At 35.8% G+C, this 24,382-nt stretch overlaps 1 protein-coding gene across 2 annotated transcripts in view; it reads right to left on the reverse strand.

The window, feature by feature from the left end:
• The window catches only part of LOC129745951 (protein amalgam-like), a 159,345-nt gene that overhangs the window by 44,768 nt on the left and 90,195 nt on the right, over positions 1 to 24,382 (reverse strand). For both annotated transcript variants that reach the window (XM_055739351.1, XM_055739350.1), the window contains exons 4-5: positions 5,677 to 5,999; positions 5,134 to 5,281 (exon numbers count right to left, since the gene is read on the reverse strand). In XM_055739351.1, coding sequence (XP_055595326.1) covers positions 5,134 to 5,281; positions 5,677 to 5,999 — 471 coding nt within the window. The remainder of the gene's footprint in view (positions 1 to 5,133; positions 5,282 to 5,676; positions 6,000 to 24,382) is intronic.

The raw sequence follows: 24,382 nt of genomic DNA on the forward strand, positions 1-24,382 counted from the left end.
AACAGCAGCCTTGAAGTGTGGTGATGAACGGTTTCGGAATGATGTTTGCTTTTGTATCGATTGATGGTTTGGCTTCTGAGTTCCGAGTTGAAAAGCTCGAGAATCACTCAGGATGAAATGGTTCTTTAAGTTTTTGATTTCTGGGAAGGGTGAGGTGAATAAAGGTTTAAATCTACCTTGAGAGTCACTCAGGCATTAAAGATATTTTTAAAGCAAAAATAAGCATAAATTTTCTACACTAAGTTCAGTATTCTGTACTCGAGAATGATTTAATTCTGTTGAAAGGATTTTAAGCATGAAGCTTAAATATTTTGAGATCTCGGAATATTGAGATTTTGTCATTTTATTCATTTTTGTCATTTTTGTCATTTTTGTCATTTTTGTCATTTTTGTCATTTTTGTCATTTTTGTCATTTTTGTCATTTTTGTAATTTTTGTCATTTTTGTCATTTTTGTCATTTTTGTCATTTTTGTTATTTTTGTCATTTTTGTCATTTTTGTCATTTTTGTCATTTTTGTCATTTTTGACATTTTTGACATTTTTGTCATTTTTGTCATTTTTGTCATTTTTGTCATTTTTGTCATTTTTGTCATTTTTGTCATTTTTGTCATTTTTGTCATTTTTGTCATTTTTGTCATTTTTGTCATTTTAGTCATTTTTGTCATTTTTGTCATTTTTGTCATTTTTGTCATTTTTGTCATTTTTGTCATTTTTGTCATTTTTGTCATTTTGTCATTTTTGTCATTTTTGTCATTTTTGTCATTTTTGTCATTTTTGTCATTTTTGTCATTTTTGTCATTTTTGTCATTTTTGTCATTTTTGTCATTTTTGTCATTTTTGTCATTTTTGTCATTTTTGTCATTTTTGTCATTTTTGTCATTTTTGTCATTTTTGTCATTTTTGTCATTTTTGTCATTTTTGTCATTTTTGTCATTTTTGTCATTTTTGTCATTTTTGTCATTTTTGTCATTTTTGTCATTTTTGTCATTTTTGTCATTTTTGTCATTTTTGTCATTTTTGTCATTTTTGTCATTTTTGTCATTTTTGTCATTTTTGTCATTTTTGTCATTTTTGTCATTTTTGTCATTTTTGTCATTTTTGTCATTTTTGTCATTTTTGTCATTTTTGTCATTTTTGTCATTTTTGTCATTTTTGTCATTTTTGTCATTTTTGTCATTTTTGTCATTTTTGTCATTTTTGTCATTTTTGTCATTTTTGTCATTTTTGTCATTTTTGTCATTTTTGTCATTTTTGTCATTTTTGTCATTTTTGTCATTTTTGTCATTTTTGTCATTTTTGTCATTTTTGTCATTTTTGTCATTTTTGTCATTTTTGTCATTTTTGTCATTTTTGTCATTTTTGTCATTTTTGTCATTTTTGTCATTTTTGTCATTTTTGTCATTTTTGTCATTTTTGTCATTTTTGTCATTTTTGTCATTTTTGTCATTTTTGTCATTTTTGTCATTTTTGTCATTTTTGTCATTTTTGTCATTTTTGTCATTTTTGTCATTTTTGTCATTTTTGTCATTTTTGTCATTTTTGTCATTTTTGTCATTTTTGTCATTTTTGTCATTTTTGTCATTTTTGTCATTTTTGTCATTTTTGTCATTTTTGTCATTTTTGTCATTTTTGTCATTTTTGTCATTTTTGTCATTTTTGTCATTTTTGTCATTTTTGTCATTTTTGTCATTTTTGTCATTTTTGTCATTTTTGTCATTTTTGTCATTTTTGTCATTTTTGTCATTTTTGTCATTTTTGTCATTTTTGTCATTTTTGTCATTTTTGTCATTTTTGTCATTTTTGTCATTTTTGTCATTTTTGTCATTTTTGTCATTTTTGTCATTTTTGTCATTTTTGTCATTTTTGTCATTTTTGTCATTTTTGTCATTTTTGTCATTTTTGTCATTTTTGTCATTTTTGTCATTTTTGTCATTTTTGTCATTTTTGTCATTTTTGTCATTTTTGTCATTTTTGTCATTTTTGTCATTTTTGTCATTTTTGTCATTTTTGTCATTTTTGTCATTTTTGTCATTTTTGTCATTTTTGTCATTTTTGTCATTTTTGTCATTTTTGTCATTTTTGTCATTTTTGTCATTTTTGTCATTTTTGTCATTTTTGTCATTTTTGTCATTTTTGTCATTTTTGTCATTTTTGTCATTTTTGTCATTTTTGTCATTTTTGTCATTTTTGTCATTTTTGTCATTTTTGTCATTTTTGTCATTTTTGTCATTTTTGTCATTTTTGTCATTTTTGTCATTTTTGTCATTTTTGTCATTTTTGTCATTTTTGTCATTTTTGTCATTTTTGTCATTTTTGTCATTTTTGTCATTTTTGTCATTTTTGTCATTTTTGTCATTTTTGTCATTTTTGTCATTTTTGTCATTTTTGTCATTTTTGTCATTTTTGTCATTTTTGTCATTTTTGTCATTTTTGTCATTTTTGTCATTTTTGTCATTTTTGTCATTTTTGTCATTTTTGTCATTTTTGTCATTTTTGTCATTTTTGTCATTTTTGTCATTTTTGTCATTTTTGTCATTTTTGTCATTTTTGTCATTTTTGTCATTTTTGTCATTTTTGTCATTTTTGTCATTTTTGTCATTTTTGTCATTTTTGTCATTTTTGTCATTTTTGTCATTTTTGTCATTTTTGTCATTTTTGTCATTTTTGTCATTTTTGTCATTTTTGTCATTTTTGTCATTTTTGTCATTTTTGTCATTTTTGTCATTTTTGTCATTTTTGTCATTTTTGTCATTTTTGTCATTTTTGTCATTTTTGTCATTTTTGTCATTTTTGTCATTTTTGTCATTTTTGTCATTTTTGTCATTTTTGTCATTTTTGTCATTTTTGTCATTTTTGTCATTTTTGTCATTTTTGTCATTTTTGTCATTTTTGTCATTTTTGTCATTTTTGTCATTTTTGTCATTTTTGTCATTTTTGTCATTTTTGTCATTTTTGTCATTTTTGTCATTTTTGTCATTTTTGTCATTTTTGTCATTTTTGTCATTTTTGTCATTTTTGTCATTTTTGTCATTTTTGTCATTTTTGTCATTTTTGTCATTTTTGTCATTTTTGTCATTTTTGTCATTTTTGTCATTTTTGTCATTTTTGTCATTTTTGTCATTTTTGTCATTTTTGTCATTTTTGTCATTTTTGTCATTTTTGTCATTTTTGTCATTTTTGTCATTTTTGTCATTTTTGTCATTTTTGTCATTTTTGTCATTTTTGTCATTTTTGTCATTTTTGTCATTTTTGTCATTTTTGTCATTTTTGTCATTTTTGTCATTTTTGTCATTTTTGTCATTTTTGTCATTTTTGTCATTTTTGTCATTTTTGTCATTTTTGTCATTTTTGTCATTTTTGTCATTTTTGTCATTTTTGTCATTTTTGTCATTTTTGTCATTTTTGTCATTTTTGTCATTTTTGTCATTTTTGTCATTTTTGTCATTTTTGTCATTTTTGTCATTTTTGTCATTTTTGTCATTTTTGTCATTTTTGTCATTTTTGTCATTTTTGTCATTTTTGTCATTTTTGTCATTTTTGTCATTTTTGTCATTTTTGTCATTTTTGTCATTTTTGTCATTTTTGTCATTTTTGTCATTTTTGTCATTTTTGTCATTTTTGTCATTTTTGTCATTTTTGTCATTTTTGTCATTTTTGTCATTTTTGTCATTTTTGTCATTTTTGTCATTTTTGTCATTTTTGTCATTTTTGTCATTTTTGTCATTTTTGTCATTTTTGTCATTTTTGTCATTTTTGTCATTTTTGTCATTTTTGTCATTTTTGTCATTTTTGTCATTTTTGTCATTTTTGTCATTTTTGTCATTTTTGTCATTTTTGTCATTTTTGTCATTTTTGTCATTTTTGTCATTTTTGTCATTTTTGTCATTTTTGTCATTTTTGTCATTTTTGTCATTTTTGTCATTTTTGTCATTTTTGTCATTTTTGTCATTTTTGTCATTTTTGTCATTTTTGTCATTTTTGTCATTTTTGTCATTTTTGTCATTTTTGTCATTTTTGTCATTTTTGTCATTTTTGTCATTTTTGTCATTTTTGTCATTTTTGTCATTTTTGTCATTTTTGTCATTTTTGTCATTTTTGTCATTTTTGTCATTTTTGTCATTTTTGTCATTTTTGTCATTTTTGTCATTTTTGTCATTTTTGTCATTTTTGTCATTTTTGTCATTTTTGTCATTTTTGTCATTTTTGTCATTTTTGTCATTTTTGTCATTTTTGTCATTTTTGTCATTTTTGTCATTTTTGTCATTTTTGTCATTTTTGTCATTTTTGTCATTTTTGTCATTTTTGTCATTTTTGTCATTTTTGTCATTTTTGTCATTTTTGTCATTTTTGTCATTTTTGTCATTTTTGTCATTTTTGTCATTTTTGTCATTTTTGTCATTTTTGTCATTTTTGTCATTTTTGTCATTTTTGTCATTTTTGTCATTTTTGTCATTTTTGTCATTTTTGTCATTTTTGTCATTTTTGTCATTTTTGTCATTTTTGTCATTTTTGTCATTTTTGTCATTTTTGTCATTTTTGTCATTTTTGTCATTTTTGTCATTTTTGTCATTTTTGTCATTTTTGTCATTTTTGTCATTTTTGTCATTTTTGTCATTTTTGTCATTTTTGTCATTTTTGTCATTTTTGTCATTTTTCTCGTTTTTAACTTTTGTTAATCGAAGTTGAAGCAGTTGTAATTTTTTTTCCATATTTTCGAGCAACTTTCTCCAAAAATATTAAAAACCAATGCTTGTCTTAAAATTTAATGTGACAAATGGGCTCAGTTTGTTCCATCAGCTTTGTTTGAATTTGTTTACAGCTTAGAAAAGGAATTAAATTCAAACTCTCCATGCCTTGGATGCAGCTTCCAGATCCACCGAACGCACGCCAGAAAAGCACGAGGAGCCCAAATTGCATTCCTGAATCGTCATAGAGGTGTCATTCTGGAATTTTAACGAATACACCCCCATTTCCAAGGGAGGGCCATTCCCAATCGGTTTTTTTATCCCACCAAAACGAATTGAAGCAAATCAGAAGGATGTGATTGTGATCTGAATCTATTTGGCATCCCAAAAGTCCGACCTCCTCTATGGGCTAGACTAGTCTATAGCTAGAGCTAGGATGCTACTTACACAGCACGATGAGTTGGATGTCGACAAACACGGGCTCCCGAATTCCGTTGTCCGCGTAACACCGATAGGTTCCACTGTCCTGCCGATTGACGTTCTCCAGCGAAAGCGTCGGTCCCTCAGCCAGATGTGGGGATCCAAACGACGAATCCTGCGTAGCGTTTTTGGGGAGAACGTAAATTTAAACATTATTCAAAGGATGTGATTTTGCTTGCTTGCTGAGCTCCATTGTGAATTATGACAGTAGGGTTGCAAATGGTTTGACCTTCTTTGGATAGAAAATCAGTCAATAACTATCAATTCATTATTTCAAAAACATTCAACTTGGTATCTTCGGAAAAAATCTTTTAGTTGTGTTAAGCGCCGAATTTAAAAGTGGGCATGCATTGGATCTAAGGGACACCCTAGAAAAAAAAAAAACTTTTACAAGTGAACAAGGTATGTGAGCATTAGGCTGTCAAATTTCGCAATGGAGGCTCATACATGGAACCATATCCTGCAGAAAAGTTTGTAACATTGGACCGTTTGTTCGTAGAGGAAACCAACCTTTCTGCTCCAGCTGATGCTGGGCACCGGATTCCCGCTGGCTTTGCATTCGAGCGTGGCCGCCCCGCCCTTCCGCACCGTCACGTGGCCCGCCTCCTGGGTGGACCGGATCGAGGGCGGAACCAGAATTTCGACCGTATGGACCAGATCCCGATTGTCGTGGTCGCCAACCTGGCAGCTGTAGTCCCCGGCATCCTGGGGCCGAACGTTTTTAATCTGCAACGTGTAGCCCTTCAGCAGCTTAAACCGGAGGTCTCGGGTGATGATGAGATTGGCCGCAGTCACGACGGCGCTCCCTCGACGCCACAGCAGGATGTTGTTACCTGAAGGGGAAATGAATGGAGAAAAATGGAAATGTGGTTCGGGTTAATATGGATGGTTCTTGTACCCGGAAGATGGGATTATTATCTTCCTTTGCATACAGTGTGAATTGAAATTTTGTGTGCTCGCTTCATGTTTGCGAAGTTAGCAAACCATCATCGTTTGGCGCTATAATGTTTCACACCACAAAAAAGCTTCTATCATATCATACGCAGATTTATTTCATTTGTTAAAACTCTAACACTTGATTTTTCACGCATCAATTTTGTCAGGCCCCAAGTTTGTGACTTTTTAGACCCGATTCTACGATCAATATTAATTATATTTATAGAAATGTTAAAAATCTTAAATAATAACTCAGTAAAGGTTCAAGAGGGAACAATCAAACTTAATGGCAATGGATGTATGGAAATTTGTGATGATCGATTTCTGAAGAGCTGAAGCGATTTTTATTGACCGAACAAACTGACCTTTGCAAAATTTATGCTTCATCGGACTTGTTTTAGGGGTACCTCAATGCGCTGAAAGTTACGGGTTTTTGACCCTCAGGAATCACCAAAGGGGGAAAAAATTCAATTAAAATGCAAGAAACTTCGAGAATTGGTGTTATCTCGAAAAGAATTTTTTTTTTTGGTCAAAAATAGACTTTATTGGATTTTTTCGGAAATTTTTTTTCGAAAACCAACCAGATTGGGTTGTTCAATGCTTTGGTAAATCATTTGGCACAACAATATAAAATACGTTTTTTTTCGATTGGAGGTTCAAAAAACTAATATTTCAGATCAATCATTTTTGATTTAGTTGTGCATCAATGCGTCCAGAGAATTTATTTTTTACCCTCAAAAACCACAAAGTGGCATACCAAACGAAGACTGGAGAGAATTTTTATTTTGATGCAAAGATACATTAACCCTTCATTTTATGATTTTTTATTTTTTCTTGAAAAAAATCTCAATAGTGCGCAATGATGAGTACATGAAGGGAAAAATAACGAAAAAATATTATTTTCACATATTTCGAGTATTTAGCCAAAATATTAATTGTTGCAAATTTGCAACAACATGAAACGGTTATACCTTTTTGTTCCTCACACAAGACAGTTAGATATAAATGTTAACTCTTAATTTATCTTGCACTAATCATAGTTTTAGTTCAAGAACTACCAAAATTTAATGCCTGGACACCATTGGAGCTGAAAGTTTAGCAGGGGGTAGTTCCTATGTATGTTAGTTATCCAACATGGGTGCACGGATTCACCGCAGTTACTGCCTAAGTATGTGCTTACATGCATTATTTAGATTAATTAGTTCGACAAATCTCCAATGCAGCTTACACCATGGTTTCGTATGAATTAAATATGTTATTAAATATATATTTCGTATGGATTGAATGTATTGCGTGTGTTGATGAAAGTATATTTTGAAAGAACGAGTCAATCAGGTGGCCTAGTTTACTACATGAACTCCGGCATCCGTCAATATTTATCTGGCCTAGGCAGCTGATTTAACATTCTCATATATGAGAATTTCAATAAGACACATCTTACCTGTTGGCCGTTTATGTCATTCGAACCCAAAAGTTTTCTGCCGATACCTGGAATCGAACCCATTACGCCTAGCATACCAAAACCAGACTCGCACTAGCGTATTCGCTAACGGCTTGACCACCTCGGCACAGAATTAAGCTGGGGGTAGTTATGCGATAGTATACCAGCTAGTGACTTACATTTGCTTGAAGGTGCTATTTGGAAAGCTGGAACGTCCTTCCAATACAACTTTTTTGAAAACATAACCTTGTCAAAAACAATACTTTGAACTTCAAAGTTATAAGTTGTTGTTGGTATAACATTCAAGCTTTGGACTTGTATTCAGTTCTTTTTAAGTAACTTCATTTTTTGTGGAAGGTTTTATGATAATCTTTGTGCTCATAGTTCTTTAGCGCAATATGTAGTAATCAAAAAAAATCATTTTCGGCTGACAACATTGTTTGAATTTTAAAACCATTTAAATATATAAAAAAGCGATTATTGTGCATGGTATACAAAGTTTTAAAAAATCAAGTAACTAGAAAATCAGGACATGCAAATTGTTGAAGAAACAATTTGCGATCTTTAGTCAAAAATCTCTAATAAAGAAAAAAAAAACAAAAAATATGTTTAATATTCCATTATAAAGAAAACCGATGGATAAAATACATTTAAAATGGTTTTACCCGTACAACATTTGTTGAATATGGTACGCGTCTGGAAGAGTAAACAAAATTATAAGTACGACTTAATTGGAACTGCCATTTTCATGTCACCTTCATACATAATTTCCATATCAAATTCGTTCTGAAAACATTAAATCTGTTAACATAAATACTATACAAACGATAAAAAGTAATTGAAGCACATTCTGAAACAAAGGGTTACAAACTAGGGTATAACATTGCATCATATTGAGAACATGCGTTTTTATTACATAAGTAGTATGTAGAAAAAATATGTTAATTGTTAATTAACTTAAAATGTGAAAATATTTTTTTCGAACAAATAAAATCTTCTCCGGGGATTATAAGATTATATTTAAAATCTTCGCTGGTTGCATTTGAAAAACTCAATTATTAATAAAAATACTTTAACTACTCAAAAGTCACAAATTTGTACTAAATGTGACCCTTTAAAAATAAAATTCATTACAAAAATTTAAAAAAAATAATTTCAATTTTTATGCAGGATTTCTAACTGGGATTCGTAATTGCTATCATTTTTTTTACTTTATGAAAAGAATGGTTTCCTCAATATTTTTACAGTTGTCAGCCATTTTGTTCAGTTAGAGGCTTATTCATCTGCATTATTTCAAAAATATCTCGACAACATGATAATATAATATTAAAAATAATGATATTTTCATCAGGAAACATATACGCTTTTTAAACGATGAAACATTAGAAAGCACACTTTGTAGCACATAGACCTAACTAAAGTTGCATGATGCAACGTTGCTACCGTTGCTACCGTTGCATGATGTTGCAAATTTGCAACAATTAATAAAAGGCCATTATATCAGACAAAAAATCAAAAAAAATCTTCAAATTGTATTCAATTGTGTTAATTGCATTACTATTTATTTTATTTTCATTTTTAATTTTATTTTCATTTTTAAATAAATTGGTTGACTTCTAGAATGATAACATTTCAGAAAAGTCCGAAAAAGCGATTTCACGTCACTGGCTGGTTTTTTATACTTGTAGCTTTTTCAGTAAGAACGACTTTTTCACGAGGCTTAAAATTTTGAAATTCACGCGAGTCAACCATTCTTCGAACCCCCTCGGTTATAATAAAAATAATAACAAAAATAACAAAAGAAACAATAAAAAAATTAATATGAAAAATCTAACAAAACAAGAAATGAACAAAAATTTCAAAAATGACAAAAATAATAATTTAAATTACAAGGTTTACAAAAATGACAAAATAAACAAATAAAAAAAATGACAAAAATTAAAAAAAAAAAAAAAACCCAAAGTCACAAAAGCCACAAAATCCAGTAGAAAAAAATCACGAATGTTACCAAATAACAACAAATTTGTCATATCAATCTATTTATGGCATTTTCATATTAATTAATTTTATAAATTAAAAAAGTTGTTCCGTTGTGATTTTTCATATGTTGAGCTAAAAATGTTTTCTTAAAAATTTTAAATTATTATATTATGTTATTTTAGCATTTTTTTGATTTGAGTTATTTTTGTAATTTTTTCTTGTGTTGATTACTTATCTTTCTTATCTTTTCTTTTTGTAATTATTAAATTTTGAAATTTTTGAAACTTTTTTCATCTTTTTCATTTGTGGAAAATTTTTGTAATTTAGAGAAAGTTTGTGTTCTTCTTGCAAACTGCGTTTATTGACAATTGTTGCTTGTCATCTCTTGATTGAGCGTTTTTGTTATTTCAATTTTGTTTAAATCCACCCTGATGAATAATTCACTTTAAGGTATTTCACCCAAAAATCTGATCAAAAGTCAAAAGTTAAAAATAAACTATTCTTATGATTTTTATCTTTATTTGCTTCTTGAATACATTTGACATCATGTCTCAGTCAGTTTTTCGATATCACAGTTAAACATATGAATGCAGGTTTTAGAAGTAGCCTAACAACAAATTTTACATCATGTGAAAATGCATTACTTCATGAACCATGTAGATATAGGAGAAAGACTTCCGCATACTTCCGCACTCGTGATATTTTCAATGATGAAGTTGATTTTTTTTTCTTTTTTTCTGAAGAATCCTTTCAGTGCACCATGTTGAAAAGAAAGTTGCATTTTTTTAAATTACAGTTTCAAATTGTGGTTTCGTGCTTATTGCAAATAATTTATTTCCTTATGATACATTTTCAATAATGTTATTCTTGTGGAACATGTATAAAATTGGCATGGTTGTTTCTGAATTTTTGAAAGATTTTCACTATTTTTTTAATTGTATTAAAATGTCCGAAAATTCAATAAAAAATCCCAAAAAAGGGTAAGATTGATCACTTTTCCCAATATTTTTTGATTATTTTTTGTGTTAAAAGGAGTGTGGCATGTTTCATAAATAAAAACAAAAACTTGGCATGTTTCATATTTTTTGCAGAAATTCGTTAGACTACTTTAAAAATGATTTAAAAATCGATTTCGTTTCTGTTTTGAATTTGATGCTTTGGGGTCTCTATTTTGACGGTTTTAACGAGTTCTCTTGGCCATAAAAGATAAATAACACCTTCGTAAGATTTCTTTGCGGTCCAAGAAACAACCACATTGCGCTCCTTAATGTGTTAAGGCCGAACAATAATTAAAATCGAAAGATGGACAATGATGTTGCATAAATTAAGGGGCTAATTTTTTTTAACATTAGGGGAGAGTGGGGATACTTGATCCCCTTTTTTTATTTTCACCATATCTTTTTTGGAAAAATTTAGCAACTCGCCGTCTTTGACATTTTCTGACAGCTTGTAACTTCAAGTTTCTATGCTTCAAAAATTAGAACGATACTTAAACCTGTTGATGAACAAGAATCATTTTCGTGGGAGTAAAAAAATTGCGATTTTTCTGAAGTTAGGGGAGACTTGATTCCCTATTGAAGGAGACTTGATCTTTTATTCAGGAAGCCCTAATTCTTGTATAAAAATCAAACAAAACCTTAAGATAGAATGTTAATTTACTATTTTGGTCATGTTTGTTCTCATTTCACAATTTATAGTAGACACCAGAAGAAAATTCTATAACTTTGTCTCAACGCTAATAACATTGCATACTTAAAGGCGCTATTTTTTAGAATTAAGAGAAAATTAATTATTTTTGGTCCTTTCTTCAGACAATTGTTTGATAAATATTAGTTTTTGGATAAATATTAGTAATTTCGTGATCAGCAATCATAACGATCAATTCAGAAGAAGAATATGCCGTTTGGAAAGGGGATCAATTGTACCCAACTCTAGGGGATCAATTATACCCATAATCAACATTTTAGAAAACTTTTACTGAAAAAAGTTGAGAGTTTTCCATTGCTTTGAAAATATGGCATTATGAAGTTCATTCTATGCTCGAACGATTGATACATTGGAACAAATGTTTTTTTCATAATTTTCCCATGTAAGGAACATTTTAAAGTGATGAAAAAAGATCTTCAAGTTACATTTTGTGAAATTTTTCAAACAAAGTTCAATTACTCAAACAATTATTTTGTTAAAATTTTTTAGACTACAAGCATTGTTATTTTGCTCATTTTGGCACATTTTTCTAGAACATTTGATCTTTGTAAGACATTCCAGTTTCGAGATATAGCTAAGGAATCAAGTATCCCCAGGGATCAAGTATCCTCATTCTCCCCTACATATAAAATTTTAACTATGAAACAATTTTTTTTCCTTCAAACTTCACCAGTTTATAGGGTTTCTAGCTTTTTGTCCAAGACTGGTTGACTCTTGGAAAATGTTTCTTTTTTTTTAAATATCAAAAATTTTAATCAAAATACAACAAAAAATACCCTTAAACGATACATTTACTAAGAAAAAAAAGCGAAACTATCACATAAACCAACCTACTGCTTCTAAACGCTTGGATTTCTTCAGGAAGGGTTTTTTTAACGAACCTTCGAAAAAACGATATTTCAAGATATTTAAATTATATCTATACTTACATTTGAAATTTTCAAACCCAATTCAGGATTTTCTGATTTGAAACTGACTAAAAGGTTTTTCAACGTAGAAAATACTCAAAAGATATTTTTTCTGCAGACTTAGTTATTGATGATTATGTGGACAAATTTTATGATGTTAATAATTACCCCGTTGATCAATGTTACCCCGTTTTACGGTACTGAAAACCTGATATCGAAGCTGTAATTGGACCAGAATAAGAAGTTATCGATAAGGCAGTTCCGAATCGTACTAAAAATAGCTTCGGCAAGTGGAGTAAGAAGAAGAAGAGACTTTTCAGAGCACCGCATCTTCAGAATAGTTTTGCTGAAAATTTGGAAGTATGAAATTTCCGTGTATTTGAATACATTTAAAATGTTTCTAGAGTTCTACTAAAACTTGTATAACTTAAGGGCGTTTAAAAACAATTTACTAAATTCTGCTAAAAATCGAATAAATCGCATCGTTTTGAGAATTGTTTAACGTTGCACTAAATGCTATATTGATGCACATAGATTTTCTCAAACGCGCTTTTAAATCAAGTTCCAAATGTTTATTAGAAACTGTGAGCGTAAACGAAGAAAATTCATTGACAGATGATTCGAAAATGTAGGACAACCTAAAACGCTCAAACATTAAGCCACCGAAAAACTAAGCCATCTTTTCGGATGCGTTCTCAGAATGCGTGTTTACGTAACTGTTAAATTTTTCAACCTCCCATCGCAAAAGCTCAATATATCTCTGGATCGAGGAAAATTGATTTTGGACGAAAAAAAACCTTAAGTTAAAATCAATACTAATGTTATGAAATTGCTTGGTACATCTTTGTATTTGAAAATTATCACATTTTCGTAGGTGATGGAAAGAATTAGAGAAACATGAGGTATCAAAGAAAGAAAGAACATATTATGCTTATTAAGCCGTAAATATCATGAATTTTTCGAAAAAGATTCAACGGCGCACCGGCAGGACTCGAACCTGCAATCTCCGCTTCAGTACAACGGCGCGTTAGCCAATTTCACCACGGTGAACGTGATGAAATCGCCCAACACGAGCAATCGAGCTTCACTGGTCAGTTGCTGGACCTTTCATCTATTTCTTTAATACCTCATGTTGTAGCAGTCGCTCGTTTGAAAATTTTAGAACATAAGATCCAATTCTCGAAATCGACCAAACTAAATTGGATCCGCCTTAATGTACTCTCTTTTCGATCCCTTTTTCAATCCGATCAGATGGTCGGTCGATTTGTGGCTCAGGATGGCTCTCTTTACAGTCGATTTCGACAATTGTTCGAAAAGTTTTGGAAAGAGACGGATAGGACCAAAGAAAGTATGTAAAACGCGCCGCACGTTAGATTCGTAAATTTCCCGAAGATTTCTAAAGAATGCTCGGGAAATGACGTACTTCCGCTGAGGTCGTAGGTCCGAGGTCATTGGCCCTGAACTGAGGATACACGCTGCAGTTCACTTTGATCTCGGCAGTTATCGCGAGTGGAAGCAAGTTGATCGCGTTTAGAATTCTTTAAAAAAAATTAGAGTTTTTCAAACGGTAATATAAGTGGCGAATGTTAAGATTTCGAAGCTTAATTCATTTATTTTTTTTCCCAGCTAGTGCCAATAAAGCTGGTTAAATTAGGGCGTAATAAAACCAGTGCGTATTTTTATAACAAATAAATCCAGGTAAAGTCGTGCATAATCTTGAACCATCAACCGTGAATGTGCTAACTTTTATGCCGTATGGCCAAACATAGTTTCCGCCCTAACATACAGCTAACAAGGCCTTCCACCATACGATTATCGATCCTGCCGAAGAACACCGGAAGAATCGACGGGACGAAAGCGATCGCCGCCACCCACGCTATCGTCCACGCCGCGGTTCACAACATCCAACCGACATCGCATTCTGCCCAGCGACCAGGGTAGCAGAATCAGTCAGCAGCATTTGTTCTGCCAGCCATCCGTCTACGTCACGCTCCATCCCAGCTTACCATCATCACCGAGAGCGAATCGCCGCCGGTCGGCTACGTCATCATTCGATCAGCCGAGAGCCGGAGTTGTAAGTAGAGCCGAGAATAAGACATCTTCTGGTGAGTCGATGACCATTGCATTGTTCTTTTTTTCCCTCTTTGGGCTTTGCAGCGCGTACTGCGAGACATCGACCACGCTGTGCTCTCTATATGGTGCAGCGTGGGGTTTTCTTAGCGTCCATGAAAGACGCCACTGAAATTTGCGCATATTAAAAATCATGATTTTTCGGATCCTGTAAATTCAGGCCCAACATTAAATATTAGGCTGTGTGGAGCATAAAGTATGCATACGTAATTTATAGACGCCCACACAGCCCATCTCTACCACTCGAGTGCCGGCAGCGTTACGCTTTTCTGCCGGATAAGATATGGCCCGTTAGCACCAACGGTTCAAGCTAGATAGATTCGATTTGCACGCACTGGAATAGGAGGAAATTAAAACTAGAATAAGAAGAAGGTTTTCTAATAGGATTAATCTATGTATATCACACCATGAATTATAGCACATGTGAAATGAAGCACACAAATTTGAAATTCACTTACCTTCAAAAATAAATTCACACATCGATGTAATCACACAATTATAATTGAATAAATAATACAATTCCTCCGAATAAATGATTTTGGTAGAAGAATTTTGATGTTTCGTCACTTTCGCGTAACGAATTCCTTGCCCGACGCCACGTGCGTCTATTTGAATTGGGTTTTACTGCTTCCACGACCGTTAGCGTGTTGGTTTAGAGTGTTCTGAGGCCCAATGATGAGTGACTCAGGTATGAATGACTTCTCACCGTATATTTTTTGGGAATCTTGGGGTGATTTAGGCATTCTAATGAAGTGAGTCCAAGATCTTTTCTTGAGTTTTACACCACATTCATTGTCAGCCTATCTGAATCGGTCCTTATAACATTTCGGACTATCTTCGGGACCTGCCCAGAAGAGAGTCTCAGCCGGGCAAACAAACCGTGGTGTGTAGTCTCCGGAAACGGAGTGGCGCAAAAGCTATACGCTTAAAGGGGACCGACCAGAGCAGGCTACATTTTGGCGCCCAATCGTAGGTTTATTGAATTTGGTTTAAATTTTTGGCGTTCGAGAAAATTTCTTTTGGAATTATGTTTTCATTAATCAAAAATGCACGATTTATGTACTTTAAGGCTTATTTATGATACGGTATAATAATTGTTTTTTGGTATTTCTTTGGTTCACAAGTTGAGGATGTTCTGAAATTCTGAGCGATATTTATTAGTGTTCATTAGGCGATTTTCGAATATTGATTTGGTAATAAAAGTATTGTTAGTAATTGATGCATAAGCTATTGTTGTATTCAATAAGTTCAAGTTACAATTTTTCAATTATCTGCTTAATATAATTTGATTACTTAAGTAATTGCTAGATATTTAAATTTATAACATTTGGCTGATTAAATTTATTTTTTGATTTATAAGCATTAAATTTTCCGTTAGAATGACGTCGAAATTCCCTCGTGTCGATCATCTAACGAACGAGGAGTTGGATTATGAATTAATTTTGCGGGGTAAAACGGGTGAGACGAGGTTGGATCGCGATAAGAAAATTAGATTACTTGGGAAACTGTTTCTGGAAGATAGTAATGTTGACAGAAATTATCCTCCCCCATACACTATTGATCAAGAGTTCGACCGAATTGCGGGTGTAGTAGGTGAACTTCGGAAAAAATTGGAGCATGGTCCAGACGAGAAATGCATTTCACGTTTGAAGCACTACTTATTGCGAACGCTAAGATGCTCGGCTCCAGAACAACAATCTAGGGACATGATAAAGGAATTGGCTAACGAAATTCGAGAGGTTCTGAACAAGTCTCAGTCTAGTGGAGCGGTCAAGAAAAGTCTCCCAAAGCTAGAAGTTGAGGCGGACAGGTCGATGATGGAGGATCAGGACAGATGTATTTCTCCAGGACTCGCAACAGGGGATTCTGTGGGGTTAGCACAAGGGGTTCACGTTGTTTCTCCACCATCAGCGTCGAATTTTTGGGCAGCACCACCACCACAAACTCCGTTTATGTCGTCGAGAGGGAAAAGGTCTATGACCAGTCTAGTCCAGCAACCATTTTTCAACCAAGCACCAATCCAAACGATGGAATCAAACCAGGCGGAATCGTCCACGGCTATGCTGAAGCGCATCGCAGAACTGGAAGAGCAGTTATCGAGGATGAAACTGAGTCAGCAGCATCCTGAACGAGGTCCAGAGGCTCCTCCAGAAAACGCAGAGGGTACGAGGCGGGAACAGCCACGTGAGCAGTTCAGACGGAAGGAGATCGATGACGGCTGGGGTAAATTGGAGCAGAGAGATAGGTTTGAGAATGTTACGATTCGTAGGGAACATAGGTCAGCTAGGAACAGGCAGGGTAGTGGGGAGAGTGACTTTGAGGAGGGGAGGGAGATGAGAAACCGCATACCAAGAGCTTCAACAGAACGCGTAAGAGGGGTGGCGAGTCGCTACGAGAAACTACCGATCCATCGATCTTCGAGAGACGTAGATTATGAGGAGACATCGGACTCAGACGACGACGAATGGGGGCCGAGGCGTAGACAGACTCGACACGTGGGCGCGCATGAAAGGCGAGAGAGGGCGGTTACTCAGGAACGGAGACGAAGTTCAGGGTTCGGCAGAATTCCTAATCCGCAGAGGGACGTTGGGTTCGAGGATTCCAGGTTTAGCAACAACGCTTCAGGGTATCCAGTATCATCAACAGGGGAAACTTTCGAAGGGCAGCGTGGTCGACGGGAAAGATTTCACTCAAGGGTCAGCGAATCGGAAATTCAAAACGCCGACAGACGCATGGAAAAGTGGCACTTAACATTCGATGGTGTTTCACGCCACCAATCTCTGGAAGACTTTTTGCACAAGGTTAAGTTGCTAGCGCGAATGGACCGTATCTCGGAAAATGTCCTTTTGCAAAGAATTCATACGATTTTGCGAAGGGATGCTTATGATTGGTATTTGTGCTACTCCCACGAATTTCGAAGTTGGGACGAGTTTGAAGAAAAGATACGTTACATGTACGGAAACCCCGGCATGGATGGAGGAAAAAAACTTAAGATATATGGCTGTAAGCAACAACGAAATGAATCGTTTCTTTCGTTCAAAATGGAGTTGGAAAGGCTCAACAACATGCTCTCTGAACCAATGGGTCAACAGCAACTGTTTGAAGTGGTGTGGGAAAACATGCGTCCTCACTACAGATCGCGCTTAGCGTGCAGAGTAGTGAAGGACCTGAATAAATTGGAATATTACGCACGCCGCATCGATGCGAATGATCCAGCTTTGCGTAATTTTCGGGAGATCGGATCCAAGGGGCCTAATGTCCACAATATCGAGGTGGAAGGGGAATCGGATTCATTATACTCGGAGGAGGAGGTCGAGGAGGAAGTTAACGCGATTGGTCGATCATACGAGAAATATGGGTCGAGGCACGATCAGGCTAAGACTCCATTAAAACGAGGGGAAATTTCAACAAGGCGAGAGGAGTTTTCATCGAAACGTGAGGAAAACCACGCACCGAGAGCTTCTGAAGGTCCTTTTTGTTGGAATTGTAGGAAGCAGGGACACTTGTGGAGGCAATGTAGGGAGGAAAAGAAGGTGTTTTGCTATGTCTGTGGGAACCCTGGGGTAAAATCGACATTCTGCGACAAACACCCACGTTCCACAAGAGCAACAGCGGGAAACTAACACTGGGATGCTCAGAGGGGAACGAAAGCATTCCAGCGAACCTAATAGTTCCCAACGAGGTTATTCACGAAGACCTTTTTTCTAAAGTATGCGAAGTTCGGATTCACACAGAAACATGCCCCTATATTTCGGTTAAGATTTTCGATACATCATACGATGCGCTGCTAGATTCGGGAGCAAGCGTCAGCGTGACTAGCATTGCTGACATTGCTAGTAAAAACGGACTCAAGCTTCATCCAAGCCCATTAAAGATCGTTACAGCAGACAAGACCACGCACGAGTGTCTTGGTTATGTACAGCTGCCGATAGAGTTCAGGGGAATAACTAAGGTTGTTCCAACTCTTGTCGTGCCTCAGGTGTGCCGAAAGTTAATTCTTGGTTACGACTTTTGGAGATCGTTTGGAATACAACCGATGATGGCGGGGGATAGGGGGTATGAGAAGGTAGCTACGGTATCCACGACCGAGGACATTCCAGCAGACGACAGAATTCAGCGTACTATCCTACCGATTGAGACTTTACCAGCCCTGAAGCAGACCAGTCCCGACGAAACTTTAGATATTCCGGCCTTAGAGTTACCAGAACCATCGAAGACCACCCCGGAAACATTGGAGATCGAACACGAGCTAACGGAAGAAGAACGAGCGCAGCTAGCCAAGGTTATTCATCAGTTTCCTGTGACTACTGAAAATCGCCTTGGGAGGACTTCCGTGTTGTACCACGAGATCATTTTGAAGCCAGAAGCAGTACCACACCGTCAGCCTGCTTACAAATGCTCTCCAGCGATACAGGCGGAAATGGATGCCGAGATCGAGAGGTATAAACGGTTAGACGCGATAGAAGAATGCTCAAGCGAATGGGCAAGTTCGCTAGTTCCGGTGCGTAAGTCTAATGGCAAGCTCAGAGTTTGTCTGGACTTCCGTAAAGTTAACGCGTGGACGAAAAAAGACTCTTACCCCATGAGAGCGATGGGAGACATATTCCATAAACTTGGAAAGGCGAGATTCTTTTCAGTTGTGGATTTGAAAGACGCGTACTTTCAAATCCCACTGAAAGAGGAATCGCGTGACTACACAGCGTTCCGAACTTCGAAGGGTTTATGGCGTTTTAAGGTATGTCCTTTTGGCCTCTGTAATGCTCCTTTCAGCATGAACAAGCTGATGGATCGGGTCATAGCGTTTGACCTGGAGCCTCAGGTGTTCGTGTACTTGGATGACATTGTCATCGCTACACGGACATTCACTGAACACTTGAGGTTACTAAAATTAGTAGCAGAGAGACTCAACAAGGGAAATCTAACCATATCGCTAGACAAGAGCAGATTTTGTCGAAAGCAAGTCTCGTACCTAGGATATTTGCTAACTGAAGAGGGGGTTGCTATCGACAATTCCAGGATTGCGCCTATTCTAGATTATGCTAGACCACGCAGTGTAAAAGACATCCGCAGACTATTGGGTCTTGCAGGCTTTTACCAGCGTTTTATAAAAGAGTACAGCCGGATAGTAACACCGATTTCCGATCTTCTTAAGAAAAGTAAGCAGAAGTTCGTGTGGACCGAAGCCGCGGAAGGAGCCTTTAACGAACTTAAGTCAGCTTTAGTTTCAGCTCCGATTTTAGGGAATCCTAGTTTCGACCATCCGTTTGTCATCGAGTCAGACGCTTCCGACAATGCTGTCGGAGCGGCGTTGATTCAGCACATTGAAGGAGAACCTCGCGTCATTGCCTACTTCAGCAAAAAACTGAGTAGTACGCAACGCAAATATGCTGCTGTTGAGAAAGAATGCCTCGGAGTGCTACTTGCTATAGAGCACTTTCGTCATTATGTGGAAGGGACACGTTTTAAGATAGTCACGGATGCGAGAAGTTTAACGTGGCTCTTTACAATGGGGGTAGGAACGGGCAATGCCAAACTATTGCGATGGGCCCTTAAAATCCAGTCCTACGATATAGAGCTGGAATATCGGAAAGGACGTAACAACATCCTTGCGGATTGCTTGTCCAGATCGGTGGAAGCAATTCAGTCTGTACCTACGGACGAAAAGTATGAAGAACTGTTGGAGAAAATTGGCAAAAATCCTGCAGACTACCCTGACTTCCACGTGGTAGACGGGAGTATTTTAAAATATGTGAAGGTAGAAGGACGAATTGAGGACCCGAGATTCCAGTGGAAGAGATACCCGAAGAAAGCTGAGCACCTAGAAATCATTCAAACAATTCACGACCAAGCTCACCTAGGGACTGAGAAGACGCTAGCAGCAGTGAAAGAGCGATACTTCTGGCCCTTAATGCGGAAAGACATCAAGAAGTTTTGTCAAACATGTCTGATTTGTCAAACTAGCAAGGCTTCTAATCAAAACGCTACTCCTCCTATGACAGGCCAGAAGAAAATAGCAGAATACCCCTGGCAATTCCTAACTATGGATTATGTGGGACCTTTACCGGTGTCTGGGAAGAACAGAAATACATGCCTCCTAGTTATCACCGACCTGTTCAGTAAATTTATCCTAGTTCAACCTTTCAGGGAAGCTTCAGCAGATTCCTTAAGCCAATTCGTAGAAACATTCATATTCCTTTTATTCGGAGTCCCTGAGGTCATTCTAACCGACAACGGATCTCAATTTGTTTCGAGCACCTTTGAAAACCTTTTGACTAAGTACGGCGTAACTCACTGGAAGACTCCCTATTACCATCCGCAGGTGAATGATTCGGAACGAGTCAACCGAGTCATAACGACAGCTATAAGAGCCTCAATAAAGAAAGAGCATAAAGAATGGGCAAACAACATTCAGGCCATTGCTAACGCGGTTCGAAATTCGGTGCACGAGGCCACTCGCTACACCCCCTATTTCCTACTGTTTGGGAGAAATAAAGTGTCGAATGGACAAGAATATCGGCAGCTCCGGGATGCTCCTGGTAACAACGATGGTCAACTGGGTAAAGAAGAAAGGGACCAATTGTTCGACGACGTCCGGAAAAACCTAAAAACTGCGTACGAGAAACATGCAAGTTACTACAATTTGCGTTCGAATTCTAACTGCGCAACCTACAGTGTGGGAGAAACAGTTCTTAAAAAAAATACTGAGCAATCCGACAAAGGGAAGGGTTTCTGTGGGAAACTGGCCCCAAAATTTGTCCAAGCAATTGTGAGAAGAGTGGTTGGGAGTCACTGCTATGATTTGGAAAGTCCTGAGGGCAAGAGATTGGGAATTTTCAATTGCAAATACCTTAAAAAATTTGCCTCAACTAATTAGATTTTACTTCAGCTATGAATCCCTAAATTTTAGGATGACGAAGGTTCAGTGAAACTACTCTGGACTTTTCAAAATATCGATCCACACTTATAGGTCCTAACATCCTACCACTAACTATTTCAATTTACTGGAGGAAAGTCTTTAAGTTGCTGGAAATCGATCAGTTAATTATCTGGAAATCTTATCTAATTCCATTCATCGTTGACGAGAAGCCTTCCCCCCGACCAGAAGCAAGAGCGAGTTCGACGGTTAATCCGGAGAACGATGACCTACCTATCCAGAAACTCGGAGCCTGAGTGCGTTGATGAGCAGTACTTATTGGAAGAAAAGCGTGAGTCCGAGTGTGGGGAAATCCGGACGCTGACCGCCTAAGACTCAGAAGCCCTCGAGTGAGAGCAATGTTGAGCAACCATAGTTAATCGGGCCAGTGCAACAATGTCTGGAAAATAGCTAAGACGGAAAGACTCGCAGTTCCCTATTCTTAATACCACTCCTACGCAAAACAACATAAGATGACGGCACCTAAAACCATGTATATAGTGTACATAGAAATGAGAAGAGCTCGCAAATCGGGCCGAAGCCATATTTTCCCTAACCTTAACCTGTACATATTATATTAGCTCTTCCCATTATTTTCTTTTCAAATTCTATTCAGTTTATGTTAGTTTTTAAGTGCACAATAGTTCTTACATACTATGTTAGTACTTAAAATTTTGTAATTTTACCCTTAATTTACCTTAATCTAACAATTTGATTTTTTTTCCTTAAGTTAGCTATTCTGTACAATATTTTCCCTATTCTAATTACAACTAGTGTTACAAATTTTCCTTTAGATTAACATCGAGTACTTAAAATAGAATATTGATTAAATTTTTAGTTTTTTTTTTTTTGTTAAACAAGCTTTAAAACTTTTGCTTGTCGAATTTTGATTTACCAGTTTTTCTTTCTTTTTAAGTGGTTGAGCTATTATTTGAAAAAAAAAACTTCCTTTACGGCGGAAATACTTCGCCGTGGCCATATAGGACACTTTTGCTAAGGCTAGAAGCTTTACAGAGCAAAAAGCATAGGCCTTGTAATCTGGAACAACACTTGGAGTCCTTGTAGCCCAAACTTCGTTTTCCTCGAGGACATGCCAAACTTTTCTGGGGATCCGTAATGAAGGAAATTGATCGGGTGGGTACTCAGTTGCCAGGAGGACCTCGCTTGGGAGGAAACCGATCTGGCATCTGCGGTATTCTTCCTGTCAGCTTCCGTCATTGCCTTCCTCAGGGAACTCGGCAACAATTGGAAACCTCCTTTTGCGTGTATTGCTCCTAAAATAGTTAAAAAAAGGTATTAGTTAGGCAGTTTAAACTTACCAGAGAACGAAAAACCAACCTCATCCAAATTTTCTGGTGATTCGGAATGCCGGTCGCCGTGGTTTAGCCAAATTTTCGGTGTTCCAATTTTAGTTTCGTTCCCACTCACCTACAAAAGAAAGTTAAAGCAGATTAAGTACATATTTTCAATTACCTGAAGTATGCGTCGCTTTTCCATGTAGAATAATAGCAGCTCCATCCAAATTGGCACGGTAAAATCGGCAGAATTATCGAAAATCCGCATCTTGCGAAAACTTTGCGCGACAAATTTGGTTGTTTTGACGTTTGTTTTCTCGCTCATGGCTCGCTTTGGTTCGTTGTATGCGTGCGGCTCGTTAGGGTTGGGCGGTAGTCGCTAGAGCGTTACGTTTTTTTGGCCGAAAAGTTTTTGCTTTCGGTGTTGAATAGGTAATGTAAAAGTGATTTTTACATTTAGTTGCGGACAAATAATTGTTTGTTATCGGGTCAATGCAAGATGATTGCACAAAAAGAGAAGATGAGGAAAACTATTAAGAGGTTTCGCTGTCCAAAAATTTGATGGAATTAGAAGCACTCTCGCAGTTATGTTTGGGAAAGTTACGGAGTATGTTTGTGAAGCTGCGATTTAACCAAAAATATTGGGATATACGCAAGTATTGCGATTAAATGCTGAAAATGTTAACCAAATAATTGGGATTTATTTATGGCAGATTAATCTGTTGGGCTAAACGTTATAAAGCGACCAAGTGAGCATACAGTGAGAGGAGTGTCACAACCGAATTCGTTTGTTGTCATATGTAATGAGCCTATAGAAATTGTAAATAGTAGTATTTAGTTTTTATTCGAAGTACATTTTATAAAGTGCATAAGCCAAAATTTTCAATGTTTTCCGTTACGAAAATTTGGTTTTTCTCCAAAAACCAAATTTTCGTAAATTAAGTCTGGAGTTATGTAGCAGTCGCTCGTTTGAAAATTTTAGAACATAAGATCCAATTCTCGAAATCGACCAAACTAAATTGGATCCGCCTTAATGTACTCTCTTTTCGATCCCTTTTTCAATCCGATCAGATGGTCGGTCGATTTGTGGCTCAGGATGGCTCTCTTTACAGTCGATTTCGACAATTGTTCGAAAAGTTTTGGAAAGAGACGGATAGGACCAAAGAAAGTATGTAAAACGCGCCGCACGTTAGATTCGTAAATTTCCCGAAGATTTCTAAAGAATGCTCGGGAAATGACGTACTTCCGCTGAGGTCGTAGGTCCGAGGTCATTGGCCCTGAACTGAGGATACACGCTGCAGTTCACTTTGATCTCGGCAGTTATCGCGAGTGGAAGCAAGTTGATCGCGTTTAGAATTCTTTAAAAAAAATTAGAGTTTTTCAAACGGTAATATAAGTGGCGAATGTTAAGATTTCGAAGCTTAATTCATTTATTTTTTTTCCCAGCTAGTGCCAATAAAGCTGGTTAAATTAGGGCGTAATAAAACCAGTGCGTATTTTTATAACAAATAAATCCAGGTAAAGTCGTGCATAATCTTGAACCATCAACCGTGAATGTGCTAACTTTTATGCCGTATGGCCAAACATAGTTTCCGCCCTAACATACAGCTAACAAGGCCTTCCACCATACGATTATCGATCCTGCCGAAGAACACCGGAAGAATCGACGGGACGAAAGCGATCGCCGCCACCCACGCTATCGTCCACGCCGCGGTTCACAACATCCAACCGACATCGCATTCTGCCCAGCGACCAGGGTAGCAGAATCAGTCAGCAGCATTTGTTCTGCCAGCCATCCGTCTACGTCACGCTCCATCCCAGCTTACCATCATCACCGAGAGCGAATCGCCGCCGGTCGGCTACGTCATCATTCGATCAGCCGAGAGCCGGAGTTGTAAGTAGAGCC

The sequence above is a fragment of the Uranotaenia lowii genome, chromosome 2, assembly GCF_029784155.1.
Source record: "Uranotaenia lowii strain MFRU-FL chromosome 2, ASM2978415v1, whole genome shotgun sequence".
NCBI lineage: Eukaryota > Metazoa > Arthropoda > Insecta > Diptera > Culicidae > Uranotaenia > Uranotaenia lowii.